Source organism: Sarcophilus harrisii, chromosome 1, assembly GCF_902635505.1.
Source record: "Sarcophilus harrisii chromosome 1, mSarHar1.11, whole genome shotgun sequence".
Taxonomy (NCBI): Eukaryota; Metazoa; Chordata; class Mammalia; order Dasyuromorphia; family Dasyuridae; genus Sarcophilus; species Sarcophilus harrisii.
Genome location: NC_045426.1, coordinates 467,462,054 through 467,487,972, shown reverse-complemented (window position 1 = coordinate 467,487,972; position 25,919 = coordinate 467,462,054). Strand labels below are relative to the sequence as shown.

At 33.5% G+C, this 25,919-nt stretch overlaps 1 protein-coding gene across 1 annotated transcript in view; it reads left to right on the top strand.

Moving 5' to 3' along the window:
* The window catches only part of RP1 (RP1 axonemal microtubule associated), a 582,455-nt gene that overhangs the window by 438,053 nt on the left and 118,483 nt on the right, over nucleotides 1-25,919 (top strand). The window contains exon 44 of the mRNA XM_031946393.1: nucleotides 16,733-16,985. Coding sequence (XP_031802253.1) covers nucleotides 16,733-16,985 — 253 coding nt within the window. The remainder of the gene's footprint in view (nucleotides 1-16,732; nucleotides 16,986-25,919) is intronic.

The window sequence follows — 25,919 nt, the reverse complement described above, 5'->3', positions numbered from 1 at the left end:
CTCAATTTTCATGTTCACCAAATAATGTGTGAATGTGCCCATTTTTCTACAAACTCACCATCATTGACCATTATTATCTTTGTCATCTTTGCCAACTTCTGATTGTGAGATAAAACCTCAGAAAATTTTTGATGTGAATTCCTCGTTATTGATAATTTGGAGCATTCTAGAATTTTCTTTTGAGAATTGTTTCTTTATATCCTTTAAAATATTACCTATGAGGGAATTATTTTTATATTTTTATATATTGCCTTTGTAAATTGTATATGATATTTTCTCTTTTTTGACCTTTTTTATTAAAGCTTTTTATTTTCAAAACATATGTATGGATAATTTTCAACATTCACCCTTACAAAACCTTATAGTTTCCAAATATTTCCTCTTCTTTCCTCCCACCCTTTCCTTTACATGCTCAACATGTGCATTCTTCTATTCTATGAAATTCTATTCTAATTTCCATAATTATCATGCTACACAAGAAAAATCAGATCAAAAAGGAAAAAAATGAGAAAGAAAAGAAAATGCAAGCAACAATCAAAAGAGTGAAAAGGCTATGTTGTGGTCCACACTCAGTTCCCATTGTCCTCTCTGAGTACAGCTGGCTCTCTTCATCACAAGACCATTCAGAACTGGCCTGAATCATCTCATTGTTGAAAAGAGCCATGTCCATATGATATTATTTTCTAGAGATATTTGATAGAAATTTTTTCCCACTAGACCACTTCCCTTGTTATCTTGGTTGTTCTAATTTTGTTTGTACAAAAGTATTTCAATTTTATATAAACTAAAATTACCACTTTGCCTTTATTAATTTTTTTTGGCTGAAGTAATTGGGGTTAAATGACTTGCTCAGGGTCACACAACTAAGAAGTTTTAAGTGTCTGAGGTCACATTTGAACTCAGATCTCCTGACTTCAGGGCTGGTGCTCTATCAACTGTGCTATCCAGCTATTCCACCTTTAAATATTATTAAGAATTTTCTCTCCTCATCCCCACAGTGATATCTGTGAAAGTTGCCTGATTTAGTTCTTTTGTAACCTTTTTATAGAGTGACTTAATATTTAGGTCCCATTTTTATTTGGATTTATTATATTATGTGGTATATGATACATTGATTTCATTGATCTGAAGATTTTAGTGTGTAATCTCTTCTTGCCTTACCTAAAGACTATATTCAAGATCTGTAGCTAAAAGTATATGAAAATTTTAGTTCCTTTTTCATTTTTTCATATAATTCCAAACTGTTTTCCAGAATTGTTTTGCCTTAGTTCTGTCAAACAAAAAAGTAGAGTGGAGCTATAGGAAGACCAAAAAAATAAACATATTGCACTAAAATGTCTTTACATTCAACTTAATATAAGATGATGATATTATTTATGTAGTTCTTAAAAGTTTGAAAAATGTTTATGAATATATATATATATATATACACACATACATACATACACTGTCATTTAATCCTCACAATAATCCTATGAGAGGATCTTTTATTATCACAATTTTTAGATAAATCAACTGATATACAGGCAGAGTAAATAACTTGACCATGGTCATAATGACTAGTAAATGTCAAAGATAAGATTTCAACTTATGAACTGTGTACAATGTTCTCTTGTTCTGTTCACTTCATTTTGCATCAGTTCGTGTTAAGTCTTTTTCCAGGTTCTTCTGAAGTCATCTTGCTTATCATTTCTTATACCACAATAATATTCCATTACACTCATATACTATAGCTTATTTAGCCATTCTCCCATTGATTATTGTTTCTTTTTAAAAAAAAATTACTGGGTTCCCATTCCAAGCACCTACTGTCAATCCATTGTGTCACCCAACTGCCTACAAGAAAATAAGAAAGAAAAAAATAGATTTGTGGATTTCGGGTAGCCTTTCACTGGCTTCAAATAATGTTTCCTGAACTATCCATCAGCACCTTACCATTCTTTCTTATTATTTTGTTTCTAGCTCTCTCTCTCTCTCCTATTATCTTTTTCAAATACTCTTAGGAGAGTAAATGGATATGTGATTTTTCTTTTCAATATTCAACTCCTTGATGAGGAAATTTCCTCTTTAAATGTGGATTGGCACTTCCTCTCTAATTTATGACCTTAGGGAGTTTTCTAGAGCACCAAGAGGTTGAGGAACTTGCCCAAGATTACACAATCAGTATTTCAGAAATGAGACTTGAACCCAGATTTTCTTGTCTTCAATCTATCTATATCTATATCTATATCTACATCTATATCAATCATTCTGCTTCTGCAGATATCCATATCTATATTTTAAATATGTCAGATTTATTTTATTATTTTCAATATAAATATCTTATTTTCCCCAATTATGTGTTAAAAAATTTTTAAGAGATTAAAAAAAAGTTCTGCATTCCAAATTCTAACCCTCCCTCCTCTTTATCCCTTTCTCACTTTTCTGCCCACAACCTGAAACAGTAAGTAATCTGATGTCAAATTACACATGTCTAATCATGAAAAACATTTCCATATCAGTCATTTTGTACAAGAAGATTTAAATAACAAAATTAAAGAAAAAAAGCAAAAAATAGTATGTTTCAATCTGTATTCAGATAGAATCAGTTCTTTCTCTGGTAGCAGATAGTATGTTTCCTCATTAGTCCCTGGGGGTTGTATTAGATCATCATATAGCTAAGTCATTTACAATTCTCCATCTTGCAATATAAGAATATTGTTTATTCTTATGTACAATGCTGTTTTATTCTACTCACAATTTTGCATCAGTTCAAATTAAATCTTTTTCCCAGGTTTTTCTGAAATCATCCTGCTTGTCATTTCTTATAACACAACAATATTTCATTACATTCATATATCACAGCTTATTCTCCTATTGATTATTGATCCCTGTTTTTTTTTAATTGCTGGTATCTCTTCTATTATCTGTGGATTTGTTTAAAAGAAAAAAAATTGATTGCAGAAGAAACATGTGAAACAAAGACTGCTTCCTAATATTTTAGCTCTATTTAAGTATAATTGACCAATATCTATTCAAGAACATTCTTCATACATTCCAGGGAGAAGATTAATGGAGTGCCTATGTGTGACCCATGAACAAATGACTTCACCAATAGGAACTTCAATTTCTTCCTCTATAAAATTGATATTTGGATTCTTTTTATTCCTTAACATACATGATTATTTTGAAGTAAATGAATGCAAATCTGAAATAATTTTATAAATATTAATTGTAATTATTACTGTCACAGTGCATGTATAGTGTTATTTTACACACTAGGATTTTACACACATTAGTAGGGAGGTAGGTAGGGCAAGTCTTCACTTGTGGCACAGGATTAAATTCCAGGCATAGAGAAACTTAAGAAAGTCCATGCAATGTACTGTGATTATTTTCCTTTATCATTGGGGTATGTATGCATGTATGTATATGAGAATGTACAAATCACACACACACAATAGAGAAAAATTGTCAAGGGTAAATTTAGATTCATTTATTTTTTTCTCTCTACTTATTCATACTATTTATTTCTTTGGAAGTTTACAAAGTGACCATAGGTAATTCCATAGAGTGAGTGAGTTATCAGGACCAGCCCATTCATTATTTGACTATCAACTCTCCAGTCTGAGCCCATTATTCATGAAGAACAGAACTCTGAATTCTTTATTATGTTTCTTCCCAACCATTACTACCACCTCCAGATAATTACATAGTTAAACTTAGCACACTAAATTCATTTTATGTATGATGGAGAGCAAAGCAGAACAGAAAGAAGGCAAATAGAATATTTAATGGGGAAGGGATCTGATCATCACAGAAGAACACAGCAGGTACTGATTTTCTGACTACAGGGAAGAGGAAGAGCTTGCTATTTAGATCTTGGAAAAAGGACAATTCATCAATATCTTTTCTTTTTTCTTGAAGGCTTGGGGAATAGAGAACATCTCTGAGGGAACTGTCACATCCAAACTAGATTCAGTTTACTACCCAAGGTCCATATTCCTTCTACCTGGGCCAGTGGAATAAGTGGTCTTTCTATATTCAAATCTGGATGGAAGGGACACAAGTTGGAGGTTTGGGAACCACCACCATACAATATGTTCTGTCTTCAAACAGAGAATGTACCTACTTTTCTCAACTTCTACACCTTTCCTTCTTTCTTCTACATTTCTCCCAGAATGTCCTATGAATTAAATCAAGTAACCTACATACATAGTTTTCTAAAGTTTTCTCCAGATCATTTATGCTTTGATTTTGGCATTGTTGTGCATCCTTTAATACTGAAAGATCACTCCATAAGATTGATTGAAGGAGTTGATTTTTTGATTGATTGAAAGATTGAAGGGATATGTCACTTAATTCAACTCTTATACCAATCATAAAACCTATGAACCACATGGTTAATATGCTACTCAGCTTGAAGGCCTCCATTCATTGGGAACTCATTACCTTATGAGTAGCTCAATCTATTTTTTAAACTTTTAATTTCAAGATTTCTAATTTGTCTTTATAGTTAGTTGAAATCTCTCTCTTCTTATAATTTCTAACTGATACTAGTTCTTTCCTCATATTGTTTCCTTTTCTCTTCCATTCCCCCTTCAAATATTTGAAAACAACTATTATCTCTATTCAAATGTTCTCTTACTTGGGTTAGAAAATCATTTGATCAATCTTGTATGACCTGGATCTTTAATGCCCTCACCATTCTAGTTGCCTCCTCTGGAATCTATTTTGTTTGTCAGTTAATGTCCTAAATTTGTTGAGAATTAGACACTGTATTCCAAATGAGGACAGATTTATTTTAGACTAAATTCTGTTAATGCATTAACTTTTTTTGAACACCTGTGATTTATTGTTAGGATTTAAGTTTTTTTCCTCTTCAAAATGTCTTTGTAGCCCAAATTTTCCCCATATTGTATTTGTTTTATTGATTTTTAAGCCAAAGGTCCCACGTTGTGTTTGTGGTTTTGATTTTTAAGTTAAGAGGATGACTTTGTATTCCTCCTAATTAAATTATTTCAACTGATTAACTTCAGCTCAACCTTCCATCTTATTTAGGTTTTTTTCTTCCTTTTAGAATAGGAGGGTTAGGTATTCTTATTCATTTTCTCAGCTATCCTTTCCACTTTTAGGTCTCCAATCAATTTGATAAGTTTGCCATATGTAGGTCATTCAAGACATTTTAAAAAATTGTTGAACAAAATGGGGACAAAAATAGAGTCCTGAGGCAATTCACTAGAGGTTTCCTGCTAGGTTGACAGTGATTCATCAATAAGTAATGCATTTCAGGTCTAGTTACATCATGATTTCTAAATCTACCTAACTGTTGTCCCAAGTTCACTTATTTCCAATTGAAGTGAAAATTGGTCTATAAAATCTTTTAATTATAATATTACAGTAATGATTGAATGAAAGTAGAACAAAAACATGGTCTTGATTCTGATTCACTTATCCTCCCATTTATATAGTTGACCAGTAGTTCTCTATTTTTGGATCACATAGGACAACAGATGACATAAAATATGGCCAAGTATAAAAAAGAATACTTTCTTAAAAGCTGTGAAATACATATGAATTCATGCTATATTTATAAAAAGAGGTCTGTAGATTATTTTTGAATTCCAAAGTTCATTTTTCAATAATTGTATGCAACAATTGAATGAGTTAATGAAGTTTACTGTGTGTAAATACTGACTTTTTATTAACCTATAAAATAATAATGAAAACTTTTTTTTTCTTGGTCATGATAGGATCTAGTCTTATGATTTCATTAGTATAAGGAACTCCTAATGTGAAAACTTCTCTTCTTTTGCCTGTGAACATAAGGAACTCCTGTACAATTTAACCTTTTTTTAGAAAGTTGCTTGGGACTATGAGAGGTTAAGTGACTTGCCCATAGCTGGTATATGGGCAAACATGACATGGGAGACAGAAATGAAACCCATCCTTTCCTGACAAGCTTCTGTATATTCTTTTGCTTTCATAAACCAGTTAAACTAGTGAAGTTGTCATATCAGAAAAAGCACTGCTAAAAGAATCAGAGTACCTGATGTCTGCTGCCTGTATGGCTCTCAGCAAGTAACTTGAGTTTCCCTTTGTTACTCCCCTGGAAACTCACTTTCCTTATTTGTGAAATGAGGGAAGTGGACTAGATAGCTTATGAGGTTCTTATAGAGGTCAAAATTTGTGAAATATTAGAGTAGATGTGAGATTCAGTATAGGTTTTTCCTTCTCTCAAAATGTTGACTTGAAGTGATGTCATTGGCACAGACCATTCTAATTGTTAGAAATAATTTTAAAAACATGGAACTTTATCATTTCGAAGTTGAATTGATGCAGCATAAAGAGCTGGCCTTGGAACCAGGAAGACCCAGAACCAATTTCTACATTAGATACTTGGTGTCTTTACTTTACTTATATATGCTAAGCATGCATATATTTAGCCTGTATATTTCTTTAGAAAACTTTTTGAGATTATAAATTGCAGAGACAGTGCCAGCCCACATTGGTAGTGGGAGTTTCCACACCAGAAATTTCCCTAAGCCATTGAAATGATGAACAGGTTAAATAATTATTTTTAAGTTTAAACATATTTTTATTTATGTGATCACAGAAAAGGAAGAAACTAGGTTGGATGGACTTCAAAAATTGTAAAACTCCTTTAATGTTCCCAAGGTTCTCTAAAAAACAAATATTCATAATTTTAATATAATTATAATAAAACTTAAAAATTAATTAATAAAAAAATTAATGGTTATTGTTTAGTTAAAAGGCAAGCAACACAACAATCTTAAATGGATAATTAAAAGGGCAAAACAAAATGGTATGTAGGTAGGGATAGGCTGCAACATGTGACCAGTGTGGAACTTGAAAGAATAGAAATAAAAACATAATCAGAAAAACTGATGATCAGAAGAAGCTAATCATGTATCTAACAAAAGTAAATAATGACCAATGGTTCACTCAAGTTGTTCATTGCTATCATTGGAATATTAGAAAAAAAGTCACAGAAATCTTTAGCATGTTGCATCTACCCCTTATGGTATACTTATGGGAAGATAGGAGCAGGAAGTCCACAGAATGGGCTATGCTAGATGGGCTGCAGCAAGAAGAAACATCCAAATAATTGAGATCAGAAGTTCTTTTGAGGGTCTGACTAAATTGCTCTGTGTGTGTGTGTGTGTGTGTGTGTGTGTGTGCTCAGTTTCCAAGACTAATGTAAACGAGAAATTTAGGCATACCTGAAAAAATTCAGTTTAAATTTGGGTAGTAGCTTTAAAACATGCAATTTTGAAACCCAATATCAATAACAATAGTTAATATCACTGGACATTTTAATGATGAGTAAAAAAATTTCTGAGAAAAAATTACAATAATCTGAAGCATAAGTATAATATTACTAATAGATTGGCAGATATGATGAAATTGATGAGAATTAATAAAACAATAAATGATTTATCTACTATTTTCTAATGTCATGTAGTATGGTGACAAAATGGTCTAAATGATTAGCCTCAATGAACTTTACAGCAGTGAAAGAAGACAGAAAGAATTCTCATAAGAGAATTTTTCAGTTAGGATGATGCTGACAGGCAAGAAAGTTAGAATACTTTTCTTTAAGTTATCTAGAATACAATTGGAAAAAATGAGACTTCTGTAAAAAGTAACTACTAAGTTATTTACATCATTTTTCCACCATCTCCTTTAGGTGTCATGTGGAGAAATCGAAGCAGATGTGGCAAAGAAGATTGAACTATAGTTAAAAATAATCCCTCTCTACCATTTTCCTTTCCCTCCTTCTGTGTGTTTTGTATGAAGCAAACTTAACACTGGACAGCCGTTCGGGGGTGGGTAAAGAGAATTTGGACTAAATGACTAAATGAATCTTTCCTCTTCCTTCTAATTTTTTTTTTTCATTTCTGGTCTTTTAGTCCTTTCTGGATGGTTGAGTGGTTGGTAACTAGTGAGATTTAATCTGCTTCTTCCATCCATCTGGTCTCTTTTATGTCACCCACACATACACCCATATATCCACCTACACATAGACTGTGTCTTACAAAAACACAGTGAAGTAGAGAATTGAGGAAATTATCTGAATAATCCAGGCCAATAAGTAGTTTCATCCAAATTATCTAAACCATTAGAATAAAAATATTTTTGATATATCTTCTTGATTATTGCTTCAGTCCTCATTCAAAATTTAAAAATATATATGAGAATCAGTGAGGATTAAAAATCTGATTCTCTGTGCACTGTTATAACCAAATCTGTAACTCTTGATATGTATTGATAAACTGGTGTCCATTTTAAAGTAATTTCAATTAATTTCTTTCCCCTAAAGTGCCATCAAAATTTCATTTTAAGAGTTCCATAGTGGAATAAAGGAACATAGTGAATGAGACTGAATTAATCTCATAATCTTGTTTACATATCATTCATACTTAAACAAATACTGAAAATGCTTCCATGGTTTTCATTATCCTTTCAGTCAATAAAAAAAGTATAAAGTATTTATTACTGAGGTCTCCAAACACATCAAGAGATAGGCTATGTGATATTATATAAATAGCATTGCATTCAAATTGATTGTTGTCATTCAGTTGTTTTTTAGTCTTGTCTGACTTCATGATATCATTTGGGATTTTCTTAGCCAAGATACTGCAGTGGCTTGCCATTTCCACTTCATTTTATAGGCAAACTGAGACACACAGACTTAAGTGTCTTGCTCAGTCAGCCAGCTAGTAAGTGTAGGTAAGATTTGAATTTAAGAAGTTGAGTCTTTTTTACTTCAGGCTCAGATCTCTATGTATTTCTCCACTGACATTCAAAACCTGGTACCTGAAAAAATAGAGATCTTGATCCCAGCCCAGTTGCAACTTACCACTGCTATGACTATGAGGAAATTATTTAAGCTGGATGAGCATCTGTTTCTTCACCTATATAATGGTCATGACTATCATATAGGTGGTTTGTAAGCTTTCTTCCAATTCTAAAGCCTGTGGTGCTACGAGAACACTTATCAAAAAGTTGATATTGGAAGAGAAGATTTCTTTATAGGGAGTTGCATATACTGATGACCTCTCAGGTCTAATTCCTTTTTTTGTTTTAGTTGCATGCCCAACTCATTGATCTTCTCTTTCTCTTTTTAATTTGAGTAAGCATCTAGACATATAAAATTTCCCCTGAGAACTGCATTGGCTGTGTATCATAAATTTTGGTATGTTGTTTCATTATTGTCATTCTCTTAGATGAAATTGTCAATTGTTTCTATTATTTGTTGTTTCAAGCACTCATTCTTTAGGATTGGATCATTTAATTTTCAATTAATTTTTGGACTATTTTTCCCTCAGCCCTTTATTACTTATAATTTTTATTGTTTCATGATTGGAAAAGGATGTACTTATTGTTTCTGCCTTTCTGCATTTGATTTTGAGATTTTTATGCCCTAATAATACATGGTAAATTTTTATATAGGTTCCATGTGCCACCAAGAAAAATGTATATTCCTTTTTGTTCCCATCCAATTTTCTCCAAGAGTCTATCGTACCTAACTTTTCTAAAATTCTGTTTAGCGCCTTAGTTTTTTTCTTGTTTATTTTGTGTTTGGATTTATATAGTTCTGATAGAGGGAGCTTGAGATCCCCCATTAGTTTTGCTGTCTATTTCTTCTTGCAACTCTCTTAACTTCTCTTCTAGAATTTGGAAATTATATGCTCTATTATAATTAGATCATTTACAGTATACTGAGTATAAACCAATCATTATATCACTAGGGAACCATTATTTGTTGTTATATTAAATCAATCATACTGAACTAGAGAACTATTAATTACCATGCTAAACTAAATGTTCATTGTCTTATCAGTAACACTGACTTAAAACCTTGTAAGAATCCTTGTTTCAAGTACAGAGTTCTGGCTAATAACAGTTTTGCATAGTTGATTCTAGATTGAAGTCCAAGCTCTTCACATTCCAAAGCCTTTAAACCTTTGAAGTGGAAGCTGCTAGATCCTGCGTAATCCTAATTATGACTCCTCAATATTTGAATTGTTACTTTTTGACTCCTTGTAGTATTTTCTTCTTGATTTGATAATTCTGGAATTTAGCTACAATATTCCTTGAAGTTTTCATTTTGGGATCTCTTTCAGGAGGTGATTGGTGGATTTTTTCAATGGCTATTTTGCCTTCTGGTTTTAGGATATCAGGGATGTTTTCCTTGATGATTTCTTGAAAGATGTTGTCCAGGTTTTTTTTTTTTTTCTTTTTTTTTTTTTTTTTTCATGATTTTCAGGTAATCCAATAATTCTTAAATTGCATCTCCTTGATTTATTTTCCAGGTCAGTTGTTTTTCCATTGAGGTATTTTACATTTTCTTCTGTTTTTTTTTTTTCTTTTTTTGTTTTGTTTGATTGATTCTTGATGTCTCATTGAGTTATTCACTTCTATTTGTCCAGTTCTAATTTTTATAAATTATTTTCTTCAGTCTGCTTTTGTTTTGGCCTCCTTTTGCATTTGGCTACTTGGACTTATAAAGGAGTTGTTTCCTTCATTGTTTTTTTCCCCCCACTTCATCAATTCTATTTTTAAGGAGTTGCTTTCCTTTTCCATTTCTCCAAATGTATTTTTTAAGAAGTGATTTTCTTCAGTTTATATTTTTTCCAAGTTACCAAATATATTTTTAAGGAATTGTTTTCTTAAGACAAGATCCCTTTTTCCAAACTCTCCTGCAAAGCTTTCATTTCCCAATTTTTCTTTTAACATCATTTTTTAATTATCTCAAGAGAACCTTTTGAGTTGGAGACCAACTCATATCCTGTTCTGAGGTTTCATCTGGAGGTTTTTTGCCTTTATTGTCCTCAGGGTTTGAAATCTTCTACTCTACCTTTATTATAGCTATCTATGGTCAGAGATCTTTTTTTTGCTTTTTTACTCACTTTAAAAAGGTTGAGTCTGTTCCTAGGGCAGAGGAGATTATCCCCAGCTTCCTCTTACACTGACCTGCAGGCTTCTTCCTCAGCTGGGTGAGTTCAGCCAAATCCCACTAGTTATTCTGGGCAGGGCTCACTATTTGCCTTTTAGATTTGTGTTGGACTTCTCACAGCTAGTCTACTGATCCACTAACTTCTGAACCAGGACAGAGTAGCTACCACTGCTGTATTATGGCTAAAAGTCTCTCACTATATTCCCTGGTAGGGCATCTCTCTACCCTGGATCTCCCTGCCCTGTGCCTGCTCTGAGCTAATCACCCCAAAATCTCCCCACACTCAATTGAGACAGACTTTCCTGATGTCTTACCAAGATATCTTTTGCTTATATGTTTAAGAGGTTGTGTTCCCTCAGTCCTGCATTTATGCTGTAATTTCTTTTCCTTTACCCATCCTGTTGACAATTTTGATACCCTAATTTCTCCCCTAGAGCTGATGTTTTTTTTTTTCCCACCAGCTTTTGCCTTTCTACTTCTCTCCATTTGTCAGTGTTTGTGATCATAGAATCTAGGTCCCCATTCCTTCAAGAGACAGGAGATCCATTAATTGAAAACCTGTCACTATCAAAAAAGAGGATGCCAATGATTTTAACTCTTCAACTCTCAAACACTAATGTCAGGGACCAGAAATGGGCATAACCTGGTACCTTTTGAGTTTTTTGTTTTCAAAATGATTGATACTAGTGTGTGAGATATGGAAATAGGGGGAGGTTGGCAATAGCCCAGTAAAGTAAAATGACTGGTTTAGAGTTTGTTGTTGTTTATTCTTAATTCTTGAAGAGGACCATGACATCAGGGAGGTGATGATATGACATGCAAGTAAATTGGATAGAAATGAAGAAGAGCTGTGCAAAGTCACCAGCCACACTTTCTTCTTCAAAGCCATTTGGGTCCAGTGGCAAGTTGTAAATCAAGCTAACTAGAGATGGCCATGGATGCAATGGGAGACCTTGCTCTTTTTAAGCTAAGGTTTTTTGTTTTTTTAAACAGGTCTCACTTTGATTGAGGCAATGCCCATTCAGTGCTCAAGACTAGGTAAGAAGTGAGGCAAAGAACAGTCTAGTTTCCTTAGTTAAATTTTTTTTTAATGACATGGGAGACACTGGCACAGGACTGCCCATTATAGTGTGCCCTCATCAGAGAAGATACTGTGCTTTATGAGCAAAGCAGAATTGAATTAACCCAAAAGAAATGTGAGATGCACAAAATTAGAGAAGCTTCTCCAAATGTTCATATGGACTATTTGTGTCTGACCTGTAGCTGAGTACTCCAAGCTTGTATTGGTCTGATCAGCCATAGTTGGACACACTGCAACTTGACTCTAACATAGTGATGTCATTTTGGTTCTCTTCAAGAATGAAGGACAACAACCAACTAACTAATGCTCTCCTACTCACAGAGGTTCTTTGCTCTTGAAGATGACTGTGACATTAGATAGGTGAAACCATGGCATTCAAATATATTACATTTAAGTGGGGAAGGGCTATGCAAAGTCACCAGTCTCATTTTCTCTTTTGGAGCCAACGGGGTCCAGTGGGAAAATAATTTGTTTTAGAGTTTGTGGCTCTTTTTAATAGCACAAATCTGTAACTCCTGACTCTTTAGGTCTTTATCAGGTCTGAACCAAGTTTTCCAAGTTAGAGAGGGGAAAATATTCTCCAGCCTTCTCACAAAGAGAAACTGTGATTTCATTTATGTAAGGAACTTCAGGAGAAGAAATTCCCTTTATCAATTCAGGCCAGCACTCTTGTCTGTAACGTATTGTCTTAGAGTGTTCCATTGGTAGTTAAGTGGCTTTCCCAGTAGCACACAATCAGTGAGAACCTTGAACTCAGGCCTTTCTGATTCCAAAGCTGGCTATCTATATATTACACCAACTTATCTTTATATATCCTATAGTATAAACATTGAAATACATTGATCTATGCCTAGAAAGTTTCTTGGAGTCTGAAAATTCTAGAATAGTATGTCTTCTTGTACACCTAGATCCTTTTCCTCTGTCCCTTACACTTCCTAAAGGCTAAATCATACAATTATAGATTTAGTGGTAGATAACCAAAATCCACCTTCAATATAACTCCATTTTGTGGAGGAGAAAATTGAACCTGTGTCCTCTAAGTATTGTCTTTTGAATCAAAGACCATGTCTCTTTCCATTCTATCATATTGAAATTCCTATCTGCTATACTTGCCCTGTACAAATTGATGATGGCTTTTGCATAGGAATGAGGACATTTAATTAGCATGAAAAGTATACTTCTTTGATGGGTGGAGTTTGAGCTAGTTTAATTCATAGAATTATTGTGAATATTAAATAAGATACATGTGAAGTGCTTTGCAAACTTTAAAGTGTTAGATAATTGCTAGCTATTATCTCAGATTGAAGATAGGTAAATGTGAGGAAATCTATGAGCTAGAGAGAAATAGCTTGGTGAAAAATATTTGAGTAAGAATTAACGGGAAGGGGAGAAATAACAATAAAATTGAAATAGGTATTTAGGGTGGGCCATGTATTTAAAAGGATGAAATGGATGAGGAATTAATGAATTAAATCAATAACACAGAATAAAGGATTTTAGCATGATGGTGGATTTCAACTAGCTAGATATATGATGAACTTGTGTCCATAAAGTAAAGTAGTCAGTAAATAGATTTACCTTAATAAAAATTTCATCCTTCATACTGCATAAAAAACAATAAGGAGAATGGTTTTCTGAATGAAACTCTAATTAATAGGTAGAAATTGGTTACTAAATTAGGAATGATGGGAATTTTTGGTGAAAATGAAAATTTCATCTTGAAGATTGCAATAGAAGAGAAAGTGATTCATAATGTGGTATACACCTTAAATAGGGAGGTGAGAGAGAACCAGATTTTTGACATGCAAGTGAATTGGATTTAGGTGAGAGAGGGATGTGCCAGGTCACCTGCCTCACTTCTTCTCCAGAACCATCTGGATCCAATGACAAGATATACATCTAGACTAGAGATAGTCCTGGTTGCAGTAGGAGACTTTGGCCTTTTTTAAGCTAAGGTCTTCAACAGATCTCAGGTTGGTTGAGGCTGCACTCATTCAATGATTACTCTTTCATCTAGTCTAAAAAAATCTAAATAAATAAATTATATATTAGTAAGATATTTGAAAGTGTTGCATTATATATTCTTATGGACAAGATGGAGATGTGTGAGCTGATTCACACAATGGAGTCATATGATAAATGCATTTAGGGGCATAGAAATAGCAACAGGACCTGTAATTTAATTGATTTAGGTTATTCTAAGATGTGGAAACTTCCTCTATCAGTATATCTTATATTTTCTTTTCAACTTGTCTTAGATAATAGTATAGGGCACTGAAATATTAAGTGATCCATCCAGGATCTTAATAATCAGTACATACTGATACCGGTATGTACTTAGGTGAAATATGTGGTCTGGATCTTGAGTTCCTGTTGCATTATATGAGAAGCTTCCTCATAAATGCATTTAGTTTATGTGAAATAAAGTGCTCTAAACAGTGCTCTAAATATAGCTCTTTAAACAAAGAAAGAGAGAGACAGAGTCAGAGACAGAGACACAGAGAGACATACATACAGAGAATGGTTTACCAATTTATAAGCTGAATTTAGAACCTAATCTCCATATAAAGGGCTAAATCTGTTAGGTAGTTTTGAAACATGGTTGAACAATCAGACTCAAAGATAGTTAATTGACTAGTTCATATCAACTTGGAGGGATGACTCTACAAGAACATCTATCTGGCCCTACGCTATGAAACAATTTATTTATTTATTTGTTTTTTAATTTAATAGCCTTTTATTTACAGGTTATATGTATGGGTAACTTTACAGCATTAACAATTGCCAAACCTCTTGTTCCAATTTTTCACCTCTTACTCCCCACCCCCTGCCCCAGATGGCAGGATGACCAGTAGATGTTAAATATATTAAAATATAAATTAGATACACAATAAGTATACATGACCAAACTGTTATTTTGCTGTACAAAAAGAATCAGACTCTTAAATATTGTACAATTAGCTTGTGAAGGAAATCAAAAATGCAGGTGGGCATAAATATAGGGATTGGGAATTCAATGTAATGGTTTTTAGTCATCACCCAGAGCTCTTTCTCTGGGCGTAGCTGGTTCAGTTCATTACTGCTCCATTGGAAATGATTTGGTTGATCTCATTGCTGAGGATGGCCAGGTCCATCAGAAATGGTCATATAGTATTGTTGTTGAAGTATATAATGATCTCCTGGTCCTGCTCATTTCACTCAGCATCAGTTCGTGTAAGCCTCTCCAGGCCTTTCTGAAATCATCCTGTTGGTCATTTCTTACAGAACAATAATATTCCATAATATTCATATACCACAATTTATTCAGCCATTCTCCAACTGATGGGCATCCACTCAGTTTCCAGTTGCTATGAAACAATTTTAAAAAATCATTTTGAATGAAAGCCTCATTGATTTCAATGATATACTTACCAAATTTGCTGGTGAGAGACACCTCTTCACAAGCTAATGTTATTTTTTTAAAAAGCATTTTTAAACATTAATGTAAAATTCTAGTACTTTGCAAACATCTCATTTTATTTTTTCAATAATCCTGGGAGTAAATCATTATTAACTTCATTTTACAGATGAGAAAACTGTGGCTGAGAGAGATTAAGTGATTTGCGTAGCATCACATAGATAGTGTCTAAGACTAGCTTTGAACTTAGATTTTCTTGACTCCATATTCAATATTCTTTATGAAGCTTTCCCCTTATTGCTTTATGCCCCAAATGATCTTTTGCTTGTCTATATCTCAAAGTCATCCTTAATTCTTCCTTGGTTGCTATCCACTTTATTCTAACAGTCTCTTTCCAGTTGTCCTACCTATGTTCTCTCCCTCTGCCAAACCATCCTTTGCTCTTATTATTATGGTTCTTTGAAAAATGTGTTAATGACCTCCTATCATTTTTCAAATTATATTCTTCAATGTCATCCTCTAATTTTCAAAGCACTTTACCATCTCTAGCCTATTTTTTTTTTACACCATATCCCTGGCTGTCCCCTTTTGTCCCCAGCCAAACCCAATATCCCCTAAATGCCACTTTGATGTAATACTTCTTTGATATTGCTCCTACTGTTCTCTAACTCTGATATCAGTCACAACTCTCTTCTCTGTTAAAGTCATGCCTAATAATTAAGGCATAGCTCCAATGAGATTTTCTTAATGAAGTATTTCCCGATGGCCTTTTCTGTTTCCTATCCATAATGTTCTTTCTTCCTTTGATCTGATCACCATAGAATTCCTGATTTTATATATGTATATATGTATGTAAATCATTCCACAAGAAATCACAAAAATTTAAGTGCTTGCTTTTTTTCCCTTACTGTGCCAAGTGCTGAGGAGAAAATGGAAGACAGACAATAAATTTATCATCAGTTAACAAGCATTTCTTAAATGCTTACTATGTGACAGACACTATGCTAATTCCAAATGCAAGCCAAGAGAAAGACAGCGCCTTCTCTCAAAGAGCTTACATTGTAAGATGACATAAAATAAACATACAAAATATGGTGTATGTATCAGAGGTAATTTAGATGAGGAAGATCCTAGTAGTCAAAAGGATGAGGCAACCTAGTAAAGGTCTTGGTTGAATGTGGCAGTAGAGCTGATTCTTGAAAGAAGCCAGTTATTTATACATGTGTAAGCTCTAGAAGAACTTTTCCATTCTGTCATTTACATGGTGTTTCTGTTATTTACTTTTCATCAGATCAGCACCTTCAGCCTGAGGGCTGTGGACCTGGGCATGGTTCGAAAAGTGCTTATAGAACACAGTGGCGCTGGCTATGGTGCTGGATGCTATCTAGACCGAATCACCATTCAGGAATCTGGGATAAGAAACAAAGAATATGCCTTTTCTTGCCAGCAGTGGTTAGACAGTGAAGTTGGTGACAGACAGATGGAAAGGAAATTGAAGCTTCTTGGATATATTCGAAAAGAGCTACTGCCGGATGATATTCAGGGTGAGACATCATCACATTGAACACACAGATTTTTTCTTCAAGGAATTATAATTTCTGTAATGCACATACACACACATACCTTTTTCTTTTTGTGAAGTTTATCTTTTATGCATTTGAAAAATTATTTGGTAATTATATTTAGCATTTAATGATAATACTATTCCATAAACATTTTGTCTATTTTTTATTCAGTCATTTTCAGTCATGCCATACGTCTCATAATGCTATTTGAGGCATTCTTGGCAAACTGGCTAGAGTGGTTTGCTCTTTCTTTCTCTAGGTCATTTTAAAGATGAGGAAACTGAGGCAAACAGGGTTAAGTGACTTGCTCAGGGTCACATATTAAGGGCCTGAATCTGCATTTGGAATAAAAAAGATGACTCTTCCTGATTTTAGACCAGTACTCTATGTCACTTAGCTGCCCTGTTCTCTTTATAATTTGCACAAAAAAGAAAGAAAATAGAGATGGCAGGTAGAGTGTCAGATGGTGAAAAGGGAATAACTGGAAAACTGGAAAAATATCCAAATTTTTCATCCTCTTGATTTTATAGCGAATGATCTTTCATAGGATCATAGATTTCATAGATTTTAAGTTGAAAAGAACTTCAGAGACTAGTCTAATACTCTCAGTTTAGGTAAAGAAACTGAGGCTTGGAGACGTTACCTGATTTGTCCATGCTTACCAACTAGTAAGAGTCAGTGGCAGAATTTGAATATAGGTGTTTCTTTATCATATACTTCCTCTCACAAACAGACATTTGAAGGGATTCGGCCCCTTTTGCCATCAGAATTTGGACCAATCTTTCACCCTTCCTAGATATAACTATCTCTATATCAGTTTTCTTAGTTGGAACTTGACACAGTTCACAGATGTTAACTAATGCATTTCAATCTGTGATATTTTAGCACAGCCACACATTATTCAGCATGTGATTACAAGTTAAAGTGTTAAAAAGAATCAGATCAAGGCATTAAAAAAAAAAAAAACAGCTACTAAAGAAACTATAATAAATTCAGGATCCTGGGTCTTAAAAACAAATGCTCTTGTCAGTTTCATTAGTAATTAATAATGAGGAAACCTATACATAGCTCCTTAATTAGAGAGTTAACAGGTATGTTTTCAACTCACACATACACACACACACAAATGCATGGTGTCACTTTTTTAATAAGCTACAAAATGCATACTTAAAACACATAGAGTGACCTATTATTTCTTACATCTATACATATGGTGCTCCTTTCATACCTTTGCAACCTGTATGACTCATTCAAATTGTGTTATAAATCCTCAATAATGATCCAACTAAGACATTGAAGGTCTCCTATTAAACCACTTGTGTTGTCTATCTGTTTTATCTCATTATCACTTCATGAGTAACCACCTCTTTTTTCCTAGTCATATATTTTCTCAAATAAGTTTTTATTCCATTTCACACCTAAACCCTATCACTGACAATGTATTACAGATTATTGCTGCCTAGCATATTCCATTACCTTTCAAGTTTATAGTTTTAATTCTTCAATATCATTATATTCTAGAATTAATAGCTAAATGATTTCATTATGGGAATGTTGGTTTAAAAAAAATGGATTTATTTATCTGTAAACTACTTAGTATCATTTAATGTACTGTGTGATTTCCTAAATTTGATCTTTTGATTTCCTCCTTCTTTTCCATGGCAGAACCTCACTCATTATATATTTTAACAACAGTAGCATTAGAAGTAAGTGTTGATGAATTAGTGTGATGGGCTTTCTCTCTATCCAACTGAATTCCAAAAGATGGACAATAAGCAGTTTATTTGCTTTATTTTAAAAATCTGCATGGTTGAGTCAATGCCATTTTCATTACTACATTTTTCTAAAGAATATTTGCAATATTCCAAGTCATAATGCAATTAAAACCACTGTCAAAAAGAAATAGTTGGAGTGTTTTGTCAGCATCAGGAAATGTTAGTCTCATATTACTTTAAAATGCTGCTTTTGGCAAACATATATTTGTTGAAGGCTTGTTTATATTTATATTATCTATATCCAATGCTGACCACCATAGCCCCCACTGCCTGAAGACTAGGTATGTTACACATCCTCCTCCTAAGGATGTACCATTAAGGGAATTTGGGAGTGTTTCTATTAATGACTTCAACCTCTACTAGTGGTCATCCCCAGTATAGGGAGTAACTTCTTGCAACTAAGATCCATTTATCCACTTAACAGATTGGATTTTGCAAAGAAATATTTACTTCAAAAATGTAATAACAAATATGTGATTAGTTTGGCTAAATTTCTTTTGATAATAGCTTTTTATTTTTCAAAATACATGCAAAGATAATTTTCAATATTCACCTTTGCAAAACCTTATGTTCCATATTTTCCCTATTTCTCTGCCTCCCTACTCCCCTAGATAGTAAATAATAAAATATAAGTAAACTGTGCAATTTTTCCAAACGTATTTTCACATTTATCATGCTGCACAGATCAAAAAGGAAAAAGAGGAAAAAAAACTAAGAAAACAATAGCAACAACAAAAAAGATGAAAATAATGATTGTAATCTATATTCATTCCCCATATTCCTTTCTCTGAATGCAGATGATTCTTTATTGAGACTGGTCTGAATCACTTTATTGCTGAAAAGGTCCAACTCCATCATAATTTATCACATATAATCTTGTTATTGCTGTGTATGGTGTTCTTTTGGTTCTACACACTTCACTCAGCATCAGTTTGTTTAAGTCTTTCCAGACTTTCTGAAATCATTCTGCTAGTCATTTCTTACAGAACAATAACATTCCAAAACATTCATATGCCATAACTTATTCGGCCATTCCCCAACTGATGGGCATCCATTCAGTTTCCATTTCCTTGCCACTACAAAAAAAGGCTGCCACAAACATTTTTTAATACATATGGGTACTTTTCCCTTTTTTATTATCTCTTTTTGACCTGTTGAGATGCTGCTATATCAAAGAATATGCACGGTTTGATAGACCTTTCAGCATGGTTCCAAACTGATCTCCGGGATGATTGTATCAGTGTACAACTCCACCAATCATGTATTAGTGTCCCAGTTTTCCCACATCCCTTCCAGTATTTATCATTATCTTTTCCTGTCGTCTTACTCGGCTAAGTTTTTAAAAAGCACAGGTATAAGTGAAAACACCTCCTTGGGATTTAGTCCCAAATACCTGGCTTCTCAGACCTTTCTTAACAGGCTGGTTAGTTAACATTCAATGTGGAATCTTGTCTCCAAGGCTGCCATGGCTCCAATTCCTGTTTTTGGTTGGGATTAAAGCCTGCACCTAGAAACTGTGAGGAACAAATGAAACATAACAAGAGAAATGCCTTTGGCTCAGGAAAGAGAATTAGATTGTCCCAGTCTTTCAGTTTTTAAAACACAATTTGTTTCAGATACCTAGCCAGCTGAAGAAAGTTATTCCTGTCCACAAAGTAGAGAAATTGAAGATTTCTTTTTCCAGAAGCAGAATAACTCCATGTTAGGAGATCTAGATATACTCCAAGCAAGAGTACAATACATATATCTCCCTGCTTAATACTCATTGTTAATTCACAATGGATCATTAAACAAAAGTAATCTCTTTGGTGTTTTTTTCCTAAAATTTCTTATGTAATTCCAGTTATCTTTTTGTATAAGAATTGACTTTAAGATTGCATTTTTCTCATGTTATCAAATATGATCTGAAAGTCAATAATCAATGTGTAAGAGAGAAGGTGGATTTATATTCCCTGAATTTTATCTCCCATGTGACTCTAAAGATATGGTCTCTGGAGAAGAAATTTGTTTCCTTATTGTTTTCATCAAGGATGCTCTATGATCATAAATCATTTTTATATTTTATATTATGAGAAATCACAGTGGTTGGTAGTTATTATAGCTTCCTAGTTGCTCCTTTGTCGTTAATTCTGATAAAAATATCACTTGCAATAATTACTATCCTTTTTGATTCTTCATATCTTTAAAATAGCTTTAGAACTATTCCTTCAGTCACTAGCAGGCATATCATTTCCAATGCAGACATTTTTCTAGGTATATTTAATCAGATATAACTACTATTCCCAACTTCTTTAGAGCCCTTACCACTTTTCTCCCCTGATTAGAGCCAGCTGTTACCATGGAAAACAATGAGAATAGTGGCAGTAGAAGCCATCTCAAACACTCTCTCTATATGAGTCTCCCTCACAAATTTATCCTGAACCGTTCCCCCCCCCCCCATCTATTATCTTTCCTTTGTTGATCTCATCCACTTCTCTGCTCTGTGGACCTAATCATACTCTTTCATTGGTCACCTCTGTTCCAATAGCTTCCCACATATCTGTGTTGAAAAATTGGTTTCAAGAAACACTTTCATGGGACACTTAATCACATCATTTTAAAGTGATCATGATGACTATAAGTGAACACATCTTCTGAAGATTACAGTCCAACATCTGTTACAGGGAATTAAGCAGAAGAAAAATTCTGTGAAGAACTTGATGAGATTCTCCAAATTAAATGCAATTTGATGCTTGGTCACTTGAATATGAAATATAGCACAGAGAAAGATGCAAAAAAAGTTTATTGGAAAAGATATTTCATACTCAATGAATGAAAGAAGCCAAAGGCTTATTGGTTATTCAGAATTTCCAAATCTTGAAGAAAACAGAAAATGCTGAAAGTGATTAGTAACCTCCAAATGATACAACAAAACATCTAATTTTTTATTATAATTCTTAATAAATAAACAGTTTCTGCAGATATAAATCAACCAACTAACTAACAAACATTTATAAAATCAAGTACTATTTGTACTAGGCTCTCTTTTCAAGGAGTTTATTTACAAATAGGGAGATGCAACATATTTATAGACAAATAATTGTGGGAACAAATACAAGGTGATATGGGACCAGAAACTAGAAAAAATTAGCGATTATCTTTTGAAACTCAACCTTGATGAGAACTTGGGATTCAAAAAATTAAGAAGGAAAAACATTTCAGACATGGCAGAAAGACTGTACAAAGGCCTATGTCTATGATAACCTGTAGTGTTAACCAGGATGTTTGGGGAAATGGTGTTATTCTAGACAGAAATACAAAATTATAAGGAAAATAGAAATTTAGAGGAAAAAAGGTGATTTCTCTTTTAGATAAAGTAATCTTCAGATGTCTTTGAGATATTTATGTAGATATTTATGCAGAAATGTAAAGTACACAGTTGTGATGAGGTCCTGAGTAACTAGGAAGATTGAAGTACTGATAAGATTACTCTCTGAGGCAAGCCGGGAAGGGTATTGAAATCAGTTTAATTTTATACTCCCACTCTCTGTGAAGGTCTTGTGTAGCCCCATTTTTCCAGTCAAAAATATGAATTATGTTAAACCCCAGAAGTTTAATTTTCCCTAGAAATCTATCTATGGTCCACATCATCTTTGTTGAACCTCTTTTGGGGTTAACTTGCCACAGCATTCTGTCTCATGGTGTTTCCTCTCATGTCCCTCACCATACCTTATGGTGATTTTCTTCTTCTTACAGCTAACTCTTTTATGGTGCAAAATCTCCTTATGGATTAGCCTGACTGCAAGTGAAGTACTCCTACCTCATGGCATATTTCTTTAATGAATTCTTCCAAGCACTTTTCTTTGTTAACCCAATTGCTCTCTCAAATATATTTCATATTTACAATTCCTGGTGTCTATTGTATCTCTTTTGTCTGTAACCTCTTCTAAATAAACCTACCTTTTGCCAAAGAGAATGGCCATTGTGAATTTTTCATAAACCCCAAAATTTGGTGCCTACATTAAGATCATAATTTGATGCTATACCCAAATACATCATTTGGAAATGAAACATAGGAACTCAGGAGAGAGATTTACAGCTTTGCAAGTAGAATTGGGAGTCATTTTCATAGAGATAATAATCAAATTTATTTAGTCAACAAATGTCAAAAATTACTTGACATCATATCTTCAAACTGTCAATCTGTGAAGATTTATATCATTGAGTGACTGATCAGAGTAAATATCACAGTAAATACCAAGATAGGAAGGGGGAAAAAAAGATAAAATGCAGAAGGGGTTACATATAATTCAAATAGTTTTCACCAACCTTTAAATAATCTGTTGACTATAAAATTATTTCTACTTCCTCTTTAGTAGACTGCAAGTTACTTTAAGTGATTCTCATTTTTTCCTTTTTGGTTTCCTTCTACCTTACCTCATTCCTACACCAAGTGCAAAGCTTTAAACATAGTGACTCTTGTTGAATTTAATTGCTCTTCATCACCTAGGAATGAAGTCAAGGAGCCAGGAATTGAACCTATAGTGGTGTGAAATAACTGCACCAAAATAAAACAAACAAACAAAAATTTATTGAATCATACACTAAACCTTATGCCTTTTTATATCTTTTAAAAACTTTTAATTTCTAAAATTGCTTACTTTTTTGAAATAATTTGTTTTGTATGATTTGGCATCTATTTCATAAGGTCTTGATATATATTCTTTAATTCTTCATCATGAAACTATACTTTTTACCACAATTGATATTAAATGTACTTTTGATGAATAGTCTATTTCCCCAAATCCAACCTTGATTATAGTGTGTATATTTATTATGGGGAATTCAAACAAGTGAGCAATGTTTATTTACATCTCTTAAGTAAATTTCTTAATGTTTTTTTGATGTGTGATGTGGTGTAAAGTCACATTACACTATTCCTTCTCTATTTGGGAATTTTTACAATTTCAGAGCAATGCTGCTTCTCAGTACATTAGCATATCTATAAGAATTCATTATTCCCTCAATGAGACAAGACTTTTAGGTCCACTAGGAATGAAAAAAAAATCATTCAAATGTGTATTGTTGTTGTTTTTTCAACGAAGGTTTTACAATTTGATGAAGATGATGAGATCTTCTTACAGCTTTAACTAAAAATTTTTTTATAAGGGATATTGGTATACCCTTGATGTAATGAAAAAAAAAAATGACCCTTTGCAGTCTTTAATTTTCCAGCCTTCAAGCTGAAGAGGTTTAGATTTGGGGAACCCAAATGAAATTAGGGTTTTGGTAGTCAGGGAGTTGAATGAGTCTAGTGGCAAGTTCAGGGTTCAGGTTAGGTTTGGCTCCCCTGCATGCCCTTGGGATTCAGGGCAAGGGTAGGGAGTTTTGAGGAACCCCCTTCTGGCAGCGCTGAAGTTCCTTGTAAAGGAATTTACAGACCCAAAAATCAAGATTGATAAAAGAGGTTTATTATGGGGATTGGAAGTAAGGTTAAAGTCTGGTTAGGGAAATAGGTGAAGGTAAAGAGAGGATGGCACTGGAAAAGAATATTCCAGTGGATAGATCTATGGGAAATGGAGTTTTGCACTGATAACACAGTTCTCAGTGGGCAGAAGGAGCTGGTAGTAAAGGGCACTGCCAAGGCCCATCTGCAAAGATCTTAGTTGATGGAAGCTCATTATATTGCTTGACTTGATGGGGGTTGGGAACCCTGAGCAGATCATCAGAATTGGGGCTGGAACAAACCAAGTTGGCTCAGATCCAATGATGGCTGGGACAAGCCTGGATCTCCTATTGGTTCAAAGGGGTGCTTTTGACCAGGATTTGTGAATCAAAGGTCCTGCATCCTGGACTGATAATGAGTCAGCCAGGAGGGAATCTGAAAGGAATCACAGATCAATCTGAAAGGAATCACAAATGCAGTTTCTTAAAGGGACCACAACCTGCTTCAAAGAGCCTCTCTTTCTCCTCCTCTCCATAGTAAAGACTAGTAGTTCTTTTTGTTTTTACTTGTTGCTCTTAAAATTTAAAGAAATCTGTGCCACATTATAAAGCTGCCAGCTCTCTCTTTTCTTTTGAAAATTAGTTGCAATTATGTTACAATTGTGTGCTTTACAAATTTTTTTTAATTTGTTTTTGGCTATGTCTCTTTTCATCCAAATGTGACTAATCTGGTTTTATTGTGGGCCTGAATTATCATTGACCTATTTGACTTTCCTATGTAAATAGTTGCTACATTATCTCTGAATCATTAAAATTGTGCTTTTTTTGAACTACATCTTTTGTACATTTATTTGAAGTAATATATTTTCTTAAAAAATTATTGAAGAAAGCTTATTGGGGATGGGGAGGTGGGGAGCTGGATGGCACAGATCCCTGGGCCCTGGAGTCAGAAGGATATGAGTTCAAATATGATCTCAGATATTTAATACTTAATAGCTGTGTGACCCTGGGCAAGTCACTTAATCCTCATTACCTTGGAATAGATATACAAAGGAATATCCATATTTCTCAACTTACAAAAATTGATCATGTATTAGGGCAAAAAAATTGTTAGCAAATATAAAAACAAAGTTCATAGAGAAAAGTTTTTAAAAATGTCACAATATGAAGCAGTGTTAAAAATTACTTTTCCTAAGCAATTTAGACATTACTATAGATCTAATCACTCTGATCAAAAATTCTTTCCATTGTACCAATTTGATTCTTTTATGACAAATGCAGTCTCCAGAATTTGTAGGTATAAACCTTCTTAAGTAAATTAAATTCTTTATTGAAAAATAACAACTTATTTACTTTATTCTTAATGTATATCAACAATATGTCAAATAGCCCTATACTCACCAACTCTTCAACTGACAATAATTCCTTTTCAAAAGCAAGAACAACTCCCTGTTTAAGCATTCTCTTTCCAAATAAGATTTGGGATTAGTTTCTGAGATATTATACTCGCTGGCCAGCCTTAGCCAATGTAGAATCTTGAGCAAATACTTTTTGAGAAGCTTCTGTCTACATAATCACCTTGATTGAAAATGTATTACAATATTCATAGGCCCATTTGAGGTATACTGATTTATTGATGAAAATTTAGAACAATTAGTTTGTAACAGTAACCTTTTCATGGGAAGTAATAATATTTAAAACACTGAACTTTACA